Source organism: Hoplias malabaricus, chromosome 13, assembly GCF_029633855.1.
Source record: "Hoplias malabaricus isolate fHopMal1 chromosome 13, fHopMal1.hap1, whole genome shotgun sequence".
Classification (NCBI taxonomy): domain Eukaryota; kingdom Metazoa; phylum Chordata; class Actinopteri; order Characiformes; family Erythrinidae; genus Hoplias; species Hoplias malabaricus.
The window spans coordinates 16,278,442-16,296,579 of record NC_089812.1 but is presented as its reverse complement, the minus strand read 5'-3'; the positions used below and the strand labels follow the sequence as shown (position 1 = coordinate 16,296,579).

Here is an 18,138-nt window from a genome sequence, read left to right as displayed (position 1 = left end):
TTTTTGTTAACACATAATATACTTTATTACTGTTATTAGTGTTGTTTGTGTTATGAATTATTATTATCATTATTATAAAAGAATATAGGCGGCCACGTGAATGAGATTCCTTCAATATAAATTAAAGCATGCAAATAAGGCATGGGATAGATGTCAGTGTATGTTGTCACAATTAACGTTACTGAAGAAAGCCTAAATTAAATTTGGGGATAGCTACAAGAGAGTGTGACTGTTATTTAATGTTTTATAGCCTTATACACATACATTTCTGGTCACTGAATAAAATGTAATACACTGAAACCCTAAACATCATCTTTTTAACATTACATTGTTAAGTTATTTTCAAGACAAAATCCCATAATGCCTTAAAAGTGACATATAGTGACCACTAACTACTTCACAAGTCGCCAAAAGCTTGAAAGCCCCATGCTGCATGTCGACAGGATTAGTTCCCTAGGTTTATGATGTAAGAAACCCTGTCTGTCTGAAACTGCTTGTTTGAGACTGTCTTGGTAAATTCACTGTTAAAAAGACATTCTTAATCAAGCGTTAACAGTTTATTTCACACATGATAACTGTTCTAGCATATTAAACAACACCACCTGGAAATTTTAGCAGAGAAGAAGATTGTCACTGTAAATATAAATAGTCGTAATAGCCTATACATCCCTCTGTACACTAATGTTTATATTAGCATATGTGTATATTTTAATTATTGTTCCTCTTTGTGGTTTTCTATATATTACGTTTATTTTACGATCTATTTCTGTTAAGTGTTTAAAAAAATGAGTATTTACAGCAGACCCCTTGTTCCGGAACCATACTTGTGTGTCGTTGTGACTCTGCACGGAAGGTAAATAGTGGAGGGCGCGTGCTAGCGGCGTGGTTTGTAGTTTTAAACCTCAGTGGAAGGTGTTTTATTAAGAGTCTCTGGGTGGAGCTGGAACTTGAGCTGGAGGATTCAGACGGAGTTTGGGTTTCTGTGTCTGTGCTGAAGAGTTTACAGAAGCAGAACCAGAACCAGACTCTGAGGTGATTTTCCTGTGTGTTTGGATCATGGTGGTTTTCACGTGTTCATCCTGCGGCGAATCGCTGAAAAAGGCGCAGATTGAAAAACACCGCACAATGTGCCGCGGAAACACGTGTTTGTCCTGTATCGACTGCGGGAAAGATTTCTGGTAAGAGTGTAATTATTCTATCAACTTCAGAATAGAGTTTGTTTTTACGTAAACTTCTGGTGAGCACCAGATACTATCAAGTAAAGAGTAGATACTATTTGGTGAGCTCCAGTTGCTATGAAGTAAATATATACTGTTTGGTGAGCACTAGTTACTATAAAATGAACAGTAGACAAAGGTTGGTGAGCACTACTTACTATCAAGTAAACAGTATATAATATCAGGTAAAGTGCACATGCTGTTTAGTGAGCACTACATACTATCAAGTAAAGAACAGATACAGTTTGGTGGGCACTAGTTACAATCAAGTAAAAATAGATACTAGTTTTTTAGCACAAGCTACAATCAAGTAAACCATACAGGGGTTGGACAATGAAACTGAAACACTTGTCATTTTAGTGTGGGAGGTTTCATGGCTAAATTGGACCAGCCTGGTGGCCAATCTTCATTAATTGCACATTGCACCAGTAAGAGCGGTGTGTGAAGGTTCAATTAGCAGAGGGTAAGAGCACAGTTTTGCTCAAATTATTGCAATGCACACAACATTATGGGTGACATACCAGAGTTCAAAAGAAGACAAATTGATGGTGCACGTCTTGCTGGTGCATCTGTGACCAAGACAGCAAGTCTTTGTGATGTATCAAGAGCCACGGTGTCCAAGGTAATGTCAGCATACCACCAAGTAGGACGAAACACATCCAACAGGATTAACTGTGGACGCAAGAGGAAGTTGTCTGAAAGGGATGTTCGGGTGCTAACCCAGATTGTATCCAAAAAAACATAAAACCACAGCTGCCCAAATCATGGCAGAATTAAATGTGCACCTCAACTCTCCTGTTTCCACCAGAACTGTCCGTCGGGATCTCCATAGGGTCAATATACACGGCCGGGCTGCTATAGCCAAACCTTTGATCACTCAAGCCAAATGTCGGTTTCACTGGTGCAAGGAGCGCAAATCTTGGGCTGTGGACAATGTGAAACATGTATTGTTCTGTGATGGGTCCACCTTTACTGTTTTCCCCACATCCGGGAGAGTTACAGTGTGGAGAAGTCCCAAAGAAGCGTACCACCCACACTGTTGCATGCCCAGAGTGAAGCATGGGGGTGGATCAGTGATGGTTTGGGCTGCCATATTATCGCATTCCCTTGGCCCAATACTTGTGCTAGATGGGCGCGTCACTGCCAAGGACTACCGAACCATTCTGGAGGACCATGTGCATCCAATGGTTTAAACATTGCATCCTGAATGCGGTGCAGTGTATCAGGACGACAATGCACTAATACACACAGCAAGACTGGTGAAAGATTGGTTTGATGAACATGAAAGTGAAGTTGAACATCTTCCATGGCCTGCACAGTCACCAGATCTAAATATTATTGAGCCACTTTGGGTGTTTTGGAGGAGTGAGTCAGGAAATGTTTTCCTCCACCAGCATCATGTAGTGACCTGGCCACTATCCTGCTAGAAGAATGGCTTAGAAGTGTTTCAGTTTCATTGTCCAACCCATGTATATACTGTCAGGTAAAGAGTAGATACTATTTTGTTAGCACAAGATGCGGTCATGTAAACAGTAGATACAATGTGCTGAGCATTATCATGTAATGAGCTCCAGATACTATCAAGTAAAGTGTAGCTAACTATTAAGTAAACATATACTGCTTAGTGTGCACTAACTCTTTTGGACCATCTGGGATGAGCTCAGACCCAGACAACTCTGGTGATTCTGTTAGAAACTGTTCCAGGTCGAATGTGTTCAAGCTTCAAATCTGTGCTTATATATTCAATATATAGTCAAGTTGATCAATGAAATCTTTGGAAATCTTTTTTTCGTACACTTGTTTGTTAATTAACATCATAAATTGTTATTTTTATTGCTTTATATGCAATGTGCCGACAGCTTTAGGAATTAGCTTGTAACTAGTGCACACCAATTAGTATCAGATGCTCACCTAATAGCATCTAGTTCTCGTTCTTTGTGATTATAGTCATAGTAGCATATGGTGTTCTCCAGTTGTTTTCTTGATCACATACTTTCAGAGGCTCCATATAAATTTGGATCTTACTCTGAATTGCTGAAAAGTTAATGTATGCTTCATGCTGAGTGAGTATTTCTGATATGTTTTGTTTGTCTTGCCAAAAGGGGAGAGGACTATAAGACCCATGTGAGATGCATCAGTGAGGATCAGAAATACGGTGGTAAAGGCTATGAGGCCAAAGCCAAAAAGGGAGATGTGAAACAGCAGCAGTGGATTCAGGTACAATACTTTTACTTTTCTGAATATTTGGTCATAATGTACTATATATTTTTATGCAGATGTTTTGGCAGACCAGGTCTAATTTGACATTTTGTTCAAGCCTTTAAAAGCAACTATATACAGACTTTCTTGATCCTCTGTCTTTGTTTTCTGGAGAGGCTTTACATAGAGATGCAAAACCAGTAGACATCAGACACATGCCCTATGAGCTATTCTCATCCGAACAGTGCCCATCCCAGTTCTACAGATGCACAAATCACTTTTAATCCTCGTTTTACTGAGATGAGTGTGCCAAAGTTGTGTGAGTGAGAAAAAAAAAAACATCTGAGATTTGTTTTTGCAAGACAAATGTCCAAGAATAATAATCCAAAACACTGTCTTTGTGAGAATGTGTTGTACAGGTGTGTAACTCTCATTGCATGAAGTCACAAACTGATTTGAGAATGTGCAATGTCTTCATATTGTTTCACAGCATAGTCACTGCTGCAACTAGTATAACTGTAAGAGAGTGTTTATATACTTTTTACTCGTGTGTGTGTGTGTAATTGGATTTGTGCACCTGCAATGAAGAATTTGTGAAGGTATAACGGTTAGGTTGTATTTGTGGGAAGGGAAATCTGTGGTTTCAAATGTACTGACACATGCATGAATACATAGCATTGCTGTTATGTTTACATGCATTTCTGAGTAAGCTGTGTTATTGTTTCCACAGAAAGTACAGGAGGCCATGGCTAAACCTGGAATTAATCCCAAACTGAAGCAGGTGCTAAATCAAATGAGTTCATATGACAACATTCCAAGGAAGAAAGCTAAGTTTCAGGTATTAAACCCAACATCACTGTTTTTATTTTATTCCTAGTTGTAAATGCTGTGGTTCTTACAAGCTGTAAAATTACCAGATGAGGTAAAGGTGTATATTTTTACTGTTGCAGATCAATATACCAATATAGACACCTGCTCGTCTAACAGTTTCTTTGGAAATTACCTGTTACCCCATTTTTGCTGCAGAAATAATAAATAAATCATCAACAGATATATTTGCTGATATGTGGATTTTTTAAAAAGTTATTATCAGTCTGATATTGAACCTTTAGCCGATATTACATCCAATAACTTGGCGTTTTTTTGTGCTTGCACGCCTGTAACTCCACTGCCGTGTGGATATTTTTCAGTTTCTGCAGAGAAAAGTCTCCTTGGCTATGAAGGATTTTGGTTTTATTGCCAGGTTGAGGGTAAAAACAAATGTGAAGTGTCAGACTCTCAGATAGCGGAGTAAACAATGTGCTCACACACAGCAGGTTAAACAACAGAAATACCTTCCACAGCCCTAGTGCAGGAGCCCTTCTTATATAAAACATGTGAAAATTGATATCAAGTCATTCCGAATTTATTACTGAAACACAACGAAAAATGATTACACACTTTCACAAAAACACACACACTGTCTGTCACCCTCTCCCTCACTCTCAATTAAAAACGGTGCTGCACTAATTAGTGCTCCTCTAGAAACCATTCATGTGGAAACATCAGTAAATCTTTGATGAAGTATAAAGGAACTACACCTAATAAACTTTAAAATAAAATTAAAAAGAACAGAAATGTACATATACCAAAGGAAATGTTTTTTTGACTCATGTTAAAAAGAATTTTTGTTTTAATCCAAAGTGATTTTGCAAATATAAAATGATTGGTTATTAATATCGCTATCGGCTACAACAAGATGCTGATTATTGCTTATTGTATCGGCCCCAAAAATTCAATATAGTTCCATCCCTAATAAGCCGTTTGACTTTTCTAGAAAGGCGTCACAATTGATATTGCAACATGTCTGTGAGCATTTAAGGCTATATTGTCATAACCGCATGTACACATCTTGGAAGATTATTTCTGGTTAATTTTGGATCACAGCACTCCGAGTCTTCCCTAATGGTATCCTTTTAACTGACCCCGCTAACTGACACTGGTTTTTTGGGCATGGTGACCATAGGCTCATGTATCTCTGCTTCACGACCTCCTAATTCAAGCCCTCCTCTTAAACAACGTCTTCCTCCAATGAAACTTATTTAGGAAAATGTTTATAGAGGCTCTTTCCTTGGTCTGATTCACACAGTTTTCATCAATGTCTGCCCAAACAGCATGTGCCAACATGAAAATATGTAAAGTTTTTCCAGCTTTATACTTCCCAGCAACTTGAGCTGACTTTTACGTAGTGAATAATTTGAATATATGACTGTTTATTTTGTTGATGTTAATTTATTTTATTACGTATGTTTGTCTTTAATTTACGCCCTCACAAAAATCTAGAACACTCTTATGGATTTTGTGTGCTTTGCAGAACTGGATGAACAACAGTCTGAGGCTCTCTGATTCCAGACTTCTGGACCAAGTGTGGGAGATTATGTCTTCTGCTGACGGCAACGTGAGTAGAGAGCTTCTCACAAAAACAGAAAGCAATTATAGTTAAATTAAGATCTCTCTCTGTCTATGTCTCTGGTGACCTTTACATTTATTTGAAGCTGCTGCAGAGCATCCTATTCTGTTGGTCAGTGTTTTATGTTCCATGGATATCCATCAACTATCACTTGATTTCAGACAAAAAGAAAAAACACTGGGTGTATTTTGTGTTGCAGCCCGATGAATCCCAACAACCCAACGGAAGCCATCCCTCAAAACCCAAACCAGAACCTTCTCAACCTTCTGAACCTCAGCAGCAACAAGAGGAGGAGAAACCTATTGAGAAGAAACTGAACAAACGAGAGAGAAAAGAGGAGCGTCAGAAAAAGAGCAAAAAGAAACATGCAGCGAATGGCAGCACAGAGTCGCAGCAAAACGGAGAGATAGTCTCTGAGGAACTGCAGAAGAAGAAGAAGAAAAAGAGAAAGAGAGATGCAGAACAATGTGAGGAGGAGGAGGAGAAGGGGGTTAATGAAAAGTGTGAGCCAAAGAGGAAGAAAGGAGAAGAGCCAGAAGGTAATGACTTTCTTTGTTTCAGTGTACACCGTATGCCTAAAAGTTTGTAAACACCACTTGTGATGTACTAAAATGTTCAAGTGTGCATAGAAAGCTTTTATAGACACAGCATCAAACATAGCAGTGTTTAGTGTCTGAAATATGTATCTCAAGTTTTGTGACCAATGTAAGCCCCCAATAAGTGACAAAGATAACCAAAACATTGTAGACACACATTTTATTTTCTCATAACAGCTTCTAAGAGCAAAAAAGCCACATTTTACTTATTTCATATTAATTACATTATACTAGGTAGTGTTTTCACCTTTAAAATTACAGCTTCAAAGTCAGTGTGATGCTCCACTTAGCTGTAATAGGAAAAATAAAGCATCTGTCATTGCCACTCTGGGCTGAGCACTGCAGAAACTGTACTATGTACCTTTTGGAGGAGGGTAGGAATGATCGTGGAGGACTTTCAACACAGTTGTCACTAAAACAATTATTAAAATATGTAAAAGAAGCATTAATTCATGCATTCATTACCTGTAACCGCTTATCCAGTTCAGGGTCACGGTGGGTTCAGAGCCTACCTGGAATCATTGGGCGCAAGGCAGGAATACACCCTGGAGGCGGTGCCAGCCCTTCACAGGGCAACACAGATACACACACACACATTCACTCACACCTAAGGACACTTTGGAGTCACCAATCCACCTACCAACGTGTGTTTTTGGACTATGGGAGAAAACCGGAGCACCCGAATGATACCCAAGCGGACACAGGGAGAATACACAAACTCCTCATTTGTGCAACATAATTTTTCAGTCCAGAAAGCATCATTTTTATATTTTACACTCCTTGCACTTGTCTAACTCATCTTTAAAGCATACGACACAATAGTGCAAACATAATAACAGGCATTTGATGACACTGCCACAAGGGATTTGATCACTTCAATGTGCGCAAAAGTCACATGTCACAGTGGTTCCAACATGAATTGAATATTTTTTACAAACAAAACCTTTAGCTGGAGTGTCCGCATAAGCTTAGTGTGACCATTAAAGTCTTATATTTGTTCTAAAGTTTTATTATTTGTGTTCAGATGTCCAGAGTCTGGATGATACGGACATGCAGCCGGAGGAGCAGGATGAATCCAACACTAAAGGTACTTATTATAATTTTAAGATTCAGCTTTACAAAACCTCACATTGTAACTATGCATACCGTGGACATTTAATCTAATTACTGATACCACACACTAGTGATGAATAAAAGTTTGTTGAAAACTAAATACATTACTGTGTGCTTGTGCTTAGCAGACCTTCTCTAGATGATCAGGGTTAAATATTGGACCATAGGGGGCAGTGTTGAAGCCTCCTGTGTGTTAGTGTTTTAGCTGGTATAGATTACAGACTGCTTGAATGAGCCTTCACTGAGCCTCAAATCTCAAATACTAGGGATATTTTTCATAATGTGCACAAAATGATATGAATTAAAGGCTCATATATAATGTATATATGTAAGCTCATATGCTTTCATTGTATTTAAATAATGAGAAACCCATTATGCAGGAAATGGAGGCAGTGTAAGACCATGACCTGATCTGTGTGTCAGGTTGGAATGGTAGCAGTCTGTTCTCTAATGATTCTTCACACCAATTTCACCTTCTGCTGTATGGTACAGACTCTATCCTCTGTTTGGTCCCTGGTTGGTTTTCCACAGAGTAACTTCCCATTTTCCATTCCATTTTCTACATGGACCCTCTGTCCTCTGTTTGTTTTCTGGAGAAGGCTTTTCGTAGGAGGTGCTCAGTCACAGACCCAGGAGACCTCAGTCACTAGCATTCAACATGTGCCTAACGAGTCCTCTGATTGGTCAGAAGAGTTTGCTGATCCCAAAACAGTGCCTGCCCCTGGCTCTACAAATGCACAAATTAGTTTCGCACAACATTGAGTGATTGAGATATTGGTGCTAAGAATGAGCGTGCGCAGAAGTTGTCATGTGTGAGCGAAAAAGACGACATTTGAGACTTGTAGCTGCAGATTCAATCAGGTGTAGTCATTGAATAGAGTGTGTGCAAGACAAATATCCCCCCAAAAAACTCGCATTGCCCAGTTTCACATATTGGTTTACGAATGTGCCACATTTGCATGTTTATGAGTGTGTGAATGTGTTTTGTACCATATTCACACCTGCAACTGCAGCAAAACTGAGAAATTTGTAAAGGTGTAACTGTTAAGTTGTATTTGTGAGAGAGGAAAAAAATCAACAGGTTTGCAACTGCTAAAGAGATTTTCTCTGTAACAAATTTATTGATACACACGTGACTATTTTCTACAACCACAAATTTCACTGTCACGGGTGCTCAGGGGTTTTGCACCAAATATACCTCCATAGGATTCTTTTATTGGCCACCAATCCAAGGAGTGTTTTAACCTCTTCAAAATACCACACTGAGTGTATAAAAACAAATGTGATCTCTGCTGTAGCTGGAGATTTCACAGATGGCGAGTTTGTGCTGGACGTCTGCGTTACGTGGCATAGAGTGTAGACTCACTCTGCAAATTTAACACACCATGGTTTAGTCCCCACTCGTCTTTCTCTGAACCATGAGAGAGCAGGGACTAAAAAAAGAAATACAGTTCCAGGACCTAATTTACTTGATGAAGAAGCAGAAAATAAGAGGGGAGTCAAGGAGGGACCCTGAAGTGAAAAAGCAACCATAAGCTGGTTCATTCCAGGACAAAAAAAACATTTGGTTTTTCATCTTAAGTTGCATGATATGATGAATTGAAAACTAATAATTTTGATAAATATTTGTTTTCTGGAGGCAAGAATGACTGATTTGCTTCTTTATTTAAAGTGACAGTCTGAGAGGCCATGGAGTAAGACAGCTGTATGGGAGAGTATATTTGATGTAACCCTTTTTTCTGTATTAAAGGGAAGTTTAACTGGAAGGGGACGATAAAAGCGGTTCTACAGCAGGCACCAGAGGAGGGTCTTGCCGTTAAAAAGCTCAGGAAGAAGGTGAGACACCAGACAAACACACTCCACTCTCTGAAGTTTAGCCCCCCCTTCAGGGTTAAGGCCAGGGTCCCTGCTGAATTAAACGATTTGTTCTGGATCATAAACTCTACACCATCTCATACTAAATTTACTGTGGGCAGCTCCATCACGCCAGAAAACGCAGTTACACTTCTCCATAAACAACTTCTGAGGGGCTTTCTACCCTTCGAGGTAACACTTGGGATTGGGCACAATGACATTTTGTCTCATGTATTGCCATTCTGGAGCATCCTTTGCTCTGTATTATTTAGGAAATACAGTACAGAAAGTACATCCAGTCTGTCAGCAATGGGTGCACCTAAAAGTAAAATGACTTCCTCAGAAGAGGAATTTCTATAAACCTGAGAAGCCAATGTCAAGCATTTGCACATAAGCCTTTAGATAACAATTTTATTTCGGATTCTGAAAAACAAAGTCAACTCACTGTAGGATGAGTATGTGTGCCTGTCTGAGATACACTAATGAAAATATTATTCTTGAAAAGTGATGTTAAATATCATGAGTTTAGTCCTCCTTCAGCCACGAGTCTGGGAAAATAGCGACTCCAATCATTTAAACATGAAATGCACCTCGGGATAAATGAGTTAAATTTGATTTGCTTTTAATCAGCAAAGTTTTTAAAGACAATGTCTTCATTTGAGTAAGGAACTGCAGGTTGCTTACATTAAGAAGCTCCACACCTTTTCAGGTGGAATAGGGAGTGCTTTACTTTAAAAGTGACTACGTAGCTGAAATTGAACTTGTCTGTAAATTTTTATTCACTGTTTGAATTACTACAGAAACTCATTTGAATCTTGAGCTGTTTAGTTTTGTTTGTAGCGCTTTCTCTCTGTGTTTAGTTTCATGCAGTTGTTAATATTACATATATAAGGTAACAAAATAAATCAATGTTACCCACCTATGGAGCAGGAACAGAGTTGCATCCTCATTTTTCATGACTTTCAATGTTTGGGGGTTTCTCTTTGCCATTTCTTGCCGTAACTGGAGAGAGAGGAAGCCTAGCATATTGACCAAGCCACTTTGTTTTATTTTTTTTACTCATTTGCTCACAGGAGGGTTTTGCAAACACATTAGATGAAACATCTGAATTTTATAAAAAAAATAAAAATAAATAAATGTATTTAAAATGTTGCCTTTATATCAGACACATTTTCTTTTGATGTTTTTCCGACTTTAGTGTTTTTTAATTCATTATCAAAATCTGTGTAGACTATTTCCACTAGATTTCCCAAATTCCAGAGAACAGCACCCTAACACAGGCTAAATTCCTATTTTCTTCTCTGTTGATTCTCTTCTGTTTCTGTGTCCAGGTGTTAGCAGCATATTATTCGTTCAGTGGAGATGGGAATTATAAATCAGAAGAAGAACTTTTCTCTGTGTTCAACAAGAAGATCAACAACCCCAAGTTTAAGATCCTGAAAGACAAAGTCAGACTGGTGAAATGATCTGAATTTTCAATCTCTTGGACTTGAATCCATATGTACAATCCTCCATTTGCTCCACCACACAGTCTTGTTTTTCTACAATAAATGTAGTTCCTTCAGAGGTCTGCTGTGTCTGTGTGAATGTGTGAATTCACAACAGAAATTGAAAATCTAACTCACTCACTAACTCTGGCTTGCTCACTCACATTTACTCACATCACCTGTGAACATTTTCACACAATCACCCAGTCACTCACACATCTGGACAGTTTCACACACCCAGTCTCACATTTGTTGAGAGTTTCATGCACTAGGTTTCAGTTCTTTGAGCAAAATGCTACTGACTCCAAATGCTACTGCAGCTTATGTTTGCAACATCATAAAAAAAGTTTAAATTATATTGTGGTAGATAAGTGATTACTTATTTCTTGAGGTTTTAGTCATTCTGAATGGATACCAGAGGGGGGTAAATGTGAATTTAAATCCTAATGCACATTCCTGCAGGGAATGGGTCGATCGGCCCGTTGCACAGAGGTTCAGAATCTCACTGTCGCTTTCCACCTGGAAAATGGATCGCCTGTCAGTTACCAGGACACACACTTTCTGAAACACTTGCCTGCCTGTTGCTCAGTTATACACTCACACACACACAAGCTCATATGCTCCCTGAAGTCCTCCTAATCCTCGCACAGTAAAGCTGATCTCATGCTTACTTGAAATCATATAGCACACACTGTGGTATTACTGCTGTGTCATTCCTGATTGCAAGAATTAAGCTGTTACCTGGCTTGTTAATATTTGCTCAGCTTAAAGTAACATTAGGTAATTTTTTGTACACTAAAATTTCAGCTTCAAATTATTGCAATGCTCCATTGAGCTGTAAGGAGAATAGTGCCTTTCATTGCTAATACAGAAACTTTGTAAGTTTGGAGGAGAGTAGGAAACAACCACCCTTCCATCCCAGGCCAGTTGATGTGAGGAGCGTGATGTTAAAGTGAATTATACGGTACAACTGAGCAAAAAACATCTTGCATGTTGCTTTAACTTTCTTAAAGTTAGATTTGAAAAAACAAAAGATTTCAGCTTGTTTACCATATGTTACAATGGTCTCAGCATTGTCAGAGTGTCAAAGGAGCCTTAAATATTAGAATAATTCATGTACTCTTTAATGGATTATTATTTGTGTCATGAATTTTAGTGGATATCCACACTGTGGTCAGTACAGATTTTTTAGAACAGTGATTTAATTAATCGTTCAGCTCTAGTTCACAAAAGTCACTCATCACTTCTCAACACAGTTCCACATCTATAGCCTTTTGCTCCTTCCAGCCCATGTCTGGCATCAGGCATGTTTCATGAACTTGGTCAAGATACAATTGCCCAATGTGGGTATTGAATTGAATTTGGCAGAGAGATTTTTTTATGAGACAATGGCTTCCAACCCTGAGACACTAAAGGACACCTCAGAGGAAAAGCATCTTCAAAAGCCCAAAGATCCAGATAGGGCACCAAACTTAATCCTGTACACTCTTAAAAACAAAGATGCTACAAAATGGCCTTTGAGCGATGCCATAGAAGAACCACTTTTGGTTCCATAAAGAACCATAATTTTGGTGATATGTTTAAATGGGTAAAGAACCTTAAAGGGAATGTTTATGATTGTGGGGGAACACAGTTCTCTCTGGTTGTTTATATTCAGAAGCTAAGCGTGTATTAATGTGGAACGGTGTGTTTAAGGGGAAAAAACTACTTTAGTTTGTATGTGGCTGAAATTTAACTTGTCTGTAAGTTTTTATTCACTGCTTGAGCTACTACAGAAACTCATTTGTAACTTAACCTGTTTAGTTTTGTAGCACTTTCAATGCAGTTAGCCGTCTTCTGAGTTTAGAGACATTTCCACCTTAAGATTGAGTGATGGATTAAACATTTAAAAGTAAAACATTTTTATTCTAAGATTGTTTCTCTTTTACAGCATTGTCCTCATATCAGTGGGGATGGAAGGGAAGGGTGGTGATTTCCTACCTCCTCCTAAGTTACATAGTGCAGTTTCTGCAGTGCTGAGCCTATTTTAGCAATGACAGAGGCTCTATCCTCCCTATTACAACCTATCACAATGATTTTGAAACTGTAATTTTAAAGTAAAAATACTACCTAATATTGCTTTAAACTGAGCAATTGCGAACCTCTTTAGCAAATCGGTGTTTCATTTCTGCACACAACAATTCCAATTTAGTTCAGAGGAACCACAAAATGACTTCCATTCCTAATCGAACCCACTTGATCCTGATAATCTACATCCTCAAGATCATCTGGATATCGGAGCTGGGCATGTTCTCCAGAGGAGATTTAGTGCTCAGCCATTAGAACTGGTTCCATGGCTTAAATATGGTCTTGGATTAAACTTTAATGGTTGTAGTGACTCAACACTGAAAATCCCTTTCATGACATTTCAGTGCTGAACCAGGGTCAAATTTTGTGACTAAGCCCAGCATAAAAATAGGAAGAATCTTATCTTACATCAGCTCTCCTATCTGCACAGCTTTAGCGGCGTAATACGTGGTGAAAATGAATTCTGTGCATTAGGAGTGTGGTCCAGTGGCTCTGGGTATGTATGTATGCATGGTTATCTAATCCATGTGAAAAGTTACAAATGATTTCTATTTTCATTTGGATACATTTGGAAAAGTCTCCTTGACATGGATGATACTATAAATTTGCAATTAAAGCTAGAACAAAATAATAAACCTCATTCACAAACCTCAAACCCTAAGGACAGATTAGGCCAAAACTTCCGAGCTCTTACAGCAAAGGCACAATCACCTTTGTGTTTTTCCTCAGCCCTAGGGACACCTAAAGGCCCTTGTTGAGAGGACTTTTGTGTCCTCTCGTGTTTTAATTTTATTTCTTATAATTTCACTTTCTAGGAATCACTTATTGTTCTGTGAAGTAGATGAATTACTCACTACAGCAGTGATCAGTGGGAGCACCTCTAGGTTCAATGCCCTGCACATGGGTACAATTTTAGCATCCACCAAAGGAGATGAGAAGGTTTTGACCTCAAACTCTTGAAGACGTGCTGTCTGGCCTCTGATCTTCTACCATGCATAATGCTGTTGGGTATTTCCTAAAAATGCCTGGTCATAGAAGAGGAATATTACTTCTCTGGCCTTTAAACTTTCTCCGAGTGACTCAGCGGATGAAATCTGTAAAGGTCTTTTGCCTACTCAGGTAAGAACGTGATACTTAAAATAGAGTTGCAGAGGGCATCAGACTTTTGGGGGGGAACAATTCAAGTGTTGTTTTGCGCTGCTTAGTCATGCTGGAGATAAGCAGAGGCCCAGGGTAAGCTGATCATAGTGCATCCTGATAGATGGATATGTTTCAGCTGTGGGTGCTGAATTCTGTTTAAATTGGGCTCACGATTAAGGCAGCAGGGTTGACCCCATTTTCTCGGTTACTGCTGTGTGGTCAGTGCCATCAGCAAGAGGAAAGAGGTAAAGGAATAGCTCCCTGTGGCCCTTAACTACATTTTTGCCAACTCAGGTAAAAAAAAAAAAAAAAAAACAAGTCAAGAGTCAGCAGAAATCTCTCTTCTCTACCTCTGTCTCTCTCTGCAGTGCAGTTCAGCGTTAAAGAAGGGGGGTGCTTGTAAAAGTATACGTCTCTGATAAAGCTGCTGCACCGGCATCTCTAACAGGCGTGTATTGTTCACTCCGGCATTGTCCTAAAGCTTCTAAGAGACCGAGGGGCCAGATCAAGTCTCCCGTGGGAAGGGAAAAGAATAAAAATGTGGTGTTACAGACGGTTTTGGTGCATATCAGATTCGTTCAGGTTCTCAGCAGTGATCTTGAGGAACACCTGAGCTTTTAAATTGCAAAATCGTGACAAAACAACAGTGCTATTTGAGGCACAAAGGAAAACATGGGGAAATGTGAAGGTCAGATACAGATTACATTAATCCAGATGTGTTACTAGCATGTCATCTCTGGTTGGGCATTTAGATATTTTTGGGTGAGAAATAACAATAATGTTGCTTTTACTAAAGAAGGGAGTAGTTGTATTTGTAGAAGCTGAGGGAGGGGGACAGAGAACAATGACGAGAGCAGGTATCGTTTGGGTGGAGGAGAGTTCTCAGTGCTGCAGTGACATTGACATGGTGCTGGGGTGTTAGTGTGTGTTGTGCTAGTACAAGTGGATCAGACAGAGTAGTGTTGTCCATTCACTGTCCACTCTGTTAGACAGTCCGACCCCTGTGCTCATCTGTTTCGTCTTTGCCATTTCACCTGCTTCCCAATATGTTTTATATAAACTTAGCACAAAAAGTAAGGAAATTTGTGTTTGGTAGATTATTTCTCTGTTGTAACAATGCTTCTTTGCAATATCTCTTATACTGTTGGAAAGCCTGTTAATTTCCCTTTTAAATTGTGCCACTTTTGTAAGAAATATGCTTTGGCACCTGATTGGCAACACCTGTGGGCAAGGGCCCTGCTACAGTGGTCAGTAGGTGTCTGCTCCAAGAATCAGCATGCCACGTTTAACTGATCTAAATTGATCAACTTCAAGCTGGTGTTCCGCAAATCCGAGTTGTGGCAATATTTAGAGTAAGCCCTAATACCATCTCCAAATTGAAGGCCAAGTTCCATATAACAGGGGATGTCCGCAGTGGGCGTCCCAAGCAGACGACACCCCAAGAAGATTGTTTCCTCACCCTGTCAGCGCTTAGGTACCGTAGGCTGTCTTCTGCAGATTTGTAGTCAAGGTTTGGAGGACAATATCGCCGATGGCTCTTTGCCCAGACAATCCGGAACAGACTGAACGCAGCCAATCTCCGGTCTCATCGGGCTGCCATGACTGCCCTTCACTGTCAGGCCCGTTTGCACTGAGTTCAGGTTCTGCCTATGGCAGTTGAATCATATGGTGAAAGGGTGGAGAAGGTGCGGAGAACGCAATGCAGAAATCTTTTGGTGGAGGCAGTGTGATGGTGTGGGGTGGCATCTCCTTCACTGGAAAAACGAGGCTTGTTATCATTGGAGGCAATCTCAATGCATAGAGATATCGAGATGAAATTCTGCAACCAGTGGCAATCCCATATCTCCAGTCTGGGACCGAACTCTATCCTCCAAGATGATGCTCACTCCCACAGAGCGGGGTTTATCAGAGACTACTTCCAGAATTTGGGAGTGGAGAGGATGGAATGGCCTGTCAGCGTGCTGACCTCAACCCCATTGAACACTTGTGGGATCAGCTTGGGCGAGCTGTTGGTGCCAGTGAGTGACCAACTCAACCATGATGGCTGACTTGCAACAAATGTTGGTTGAAGAATGGGATGCCATCTCACAGCAGTGTGTGACCAGGCTGGTGACCAGCATTAGGAGGAGGTGCCAGGTTGTTTTGGCTGTGGGGTTCTTCCACATGCTACTGAGGCTCCTATTTGTTAAATGAATATATTGTTAAATTGCCAATGTGTCTTGTTTCTTCAAATTTCAATCACCCGGTCCACCAAACACCAAACGAGTCAATGGCAGAATAAGAGGTTTAGCACTGGCAGAGAGGATTTGGCAAATTTTTCATGGGTGCAACCCACATACTTAGCTCTACTCCTCATCCCACAAATGCATGTTCCTTACAAATGTGGCACCATTTAAAAGGGAAATTAACAGGCTTTCCAATGTATAACATGTATATATATATATATATATATATATATATATAAAGATTGAGCAAGAGAGGGACAGAGTGAGAGAAAACCAAAGGGATATATATATATCCCACTGTCCCTCTCTTGCTCTCTCTCTCTCTCTCTAAATTTAACAATTCAATAAAATGTATGTTGTCAAAGCCTTCTTCTTTCCATCTCTCTCCTCCATCACTCTCCCTTCCCTTCTATTTCGCTCTCTCTCTTCTTCTCTCTGTCACGCTCTCTCTCTCTGCAGGTGAGAGAGGGTTTATTCTGAACTGAACTCTAGACCTGTTTGGCAGACTGGAGTCTCAGACACTGATACAGTATCCTAAATCTGCGCTGTTGGCAGAGTCCAGCCAAGTTGGACAAACCTTCCTCTCACCTGGCTCCTGTTAGAACAGGTGACCTTTTGAACCATCTCCCCCACAGCCAGCCGTGCAGGTGTGTGGCTCTGACAGGTGTGTGCACTGCTAACAGGTGCACTGGCAGTCTCCCTAGTCTCCTTCCTCAACAGAGACAAACACAGGAAGTGTTTTAAGCCTCTCTGGATAATAATACAGTATACTTAAATCACAATAACATGCTTCGATGTTTGCTTAATATACACAGTAATGCCATCCATCCATCCATCCATCCATTATCTGTAACCGCTTATCCAATTTTAGGGTCGCGGGGGGTCCAGAGCCTACCTGGAATCATCGGGCACAAGGCGGGAATACACCCTGGAGGGGACGCCAGTCCTTCACAGGGCAACACAGACACACACACATTCACTCACACACTCACACCTATGGACACTTTCGAGTTGCCAATCCACCTGCAACGTGTGTTTTTGGACTGTGGGAGGAAACCGGAGCACCCGGAGGAAACCCACACGGACACGGGGAGAACACATCAACTCCTCACAGACAGTCACCCGGAGCTGGAATCGAACCCACAACCTCCAGGCCCCTGGAGCTGTGTGACTGCGACACTACCTGCTGCGCCACCGTGCTGCCCCACAGTAATGCTAATAAAATTTTTATTTTTGGGCCAAAATATATATTTACAAATTTCTCTCAGATGTAGTGGACCAGAGGATCACTGTCCAGGGGTTGTGGGTTTGAACCTGGCTCTAGAACAAAGTCTGTGAGGAGTGTGGTGTGTTCTCCCTATGTCTGTGTGGGTTTCCTCTGGGTACTCCAGTTTCTTCCCACATTCCAAACACAGGTAGGATTGGATACACCAAAGTGTTCATAGGTGTGAGTGCGTGAGTGAAGGTGCGAGTGTGTGGTGCCCTGTGATAGACAGGGTGCCCTGTCCAGTTCAGGGTCATGGTGGGTCTGGAGCCTACCCGGAATCATCGGGTGCAAGGCAGGAACAAACCTTGGAGGGGGCGCCAGTCCTGGTAAAGGAGATGTTTGCTGATCTCCGGTCCCTGCTGTAAAAAGCTCAGGTTTGTACACAGTCCTGGTTCAGTAAATGGGAAAAAAACGAAGGCATCTTTTCCACTCTGGGGCTGAGCGGTTCTGATCTCAGATGTTAACTGTTCCCATGGCTTTTCCACACATATTTGGTTCGGCACAGGACACTTACAGACTAAGCC

At 40.4% G+C, this 18,138-nt stretch overlaps 1 protein-coding gene across 1 annotated transcript; it reads left to right on the top strand.

Moving 5' to 3' along the window:
* The first annotated feature begins 839 nt into the window (after positions 1–839).
* lyar (Ly1 antibody reactive homolog (mouse)) lies at positions 840–10,985 on the top strand. Its single transcript, XM_066642743.1, has 8 exons — positions 840–1,178; positions 3,320–3,434; positions 4,147–4,254; positions 5,770–5,853; positions 6,065–6,404; positions 7,486–7,548; positions 9,325–9,410; positions 10,760–10,985. Exons 1-8 carry the CDS (start codon positions 1,057–1,059, stop codon positions 10,892–10,894), a joined length of 1,053 nt encoding a protein of 350 aa, XP_066498840.1. The 5' UTR covers positions 840–1,056; the 3' UTR covers positions 10,895–10,985.
* Positions 10,986–18,138: the final 7,153 nt, after the last annotated feature.

Bases quoted from the DNA above. Each gene is read 5' to 3' on its own strand.
- lyar (XM_066642743.1), top strand. From the start codon at position 1,057: ATGGTGGTTTTCACGTGTTCATCCTGCGGCGAATCGCTGAAAAAGGCG. The intron at 6,405-7,485 runs GTAATGACTTTC...ATTTGTGTTCAG, and splicing joins GAAAGGAGAAGAGCCAGAAG to ATGTCCAGAGTCTGGATGAT. The intron at 7,549-9,324 runs GTACTTATTATA...TCTGTATTAAAG, and splicing joins GGATGAATCCAACACTAAAG to GGAAGTTTAACTGGAAGGGG.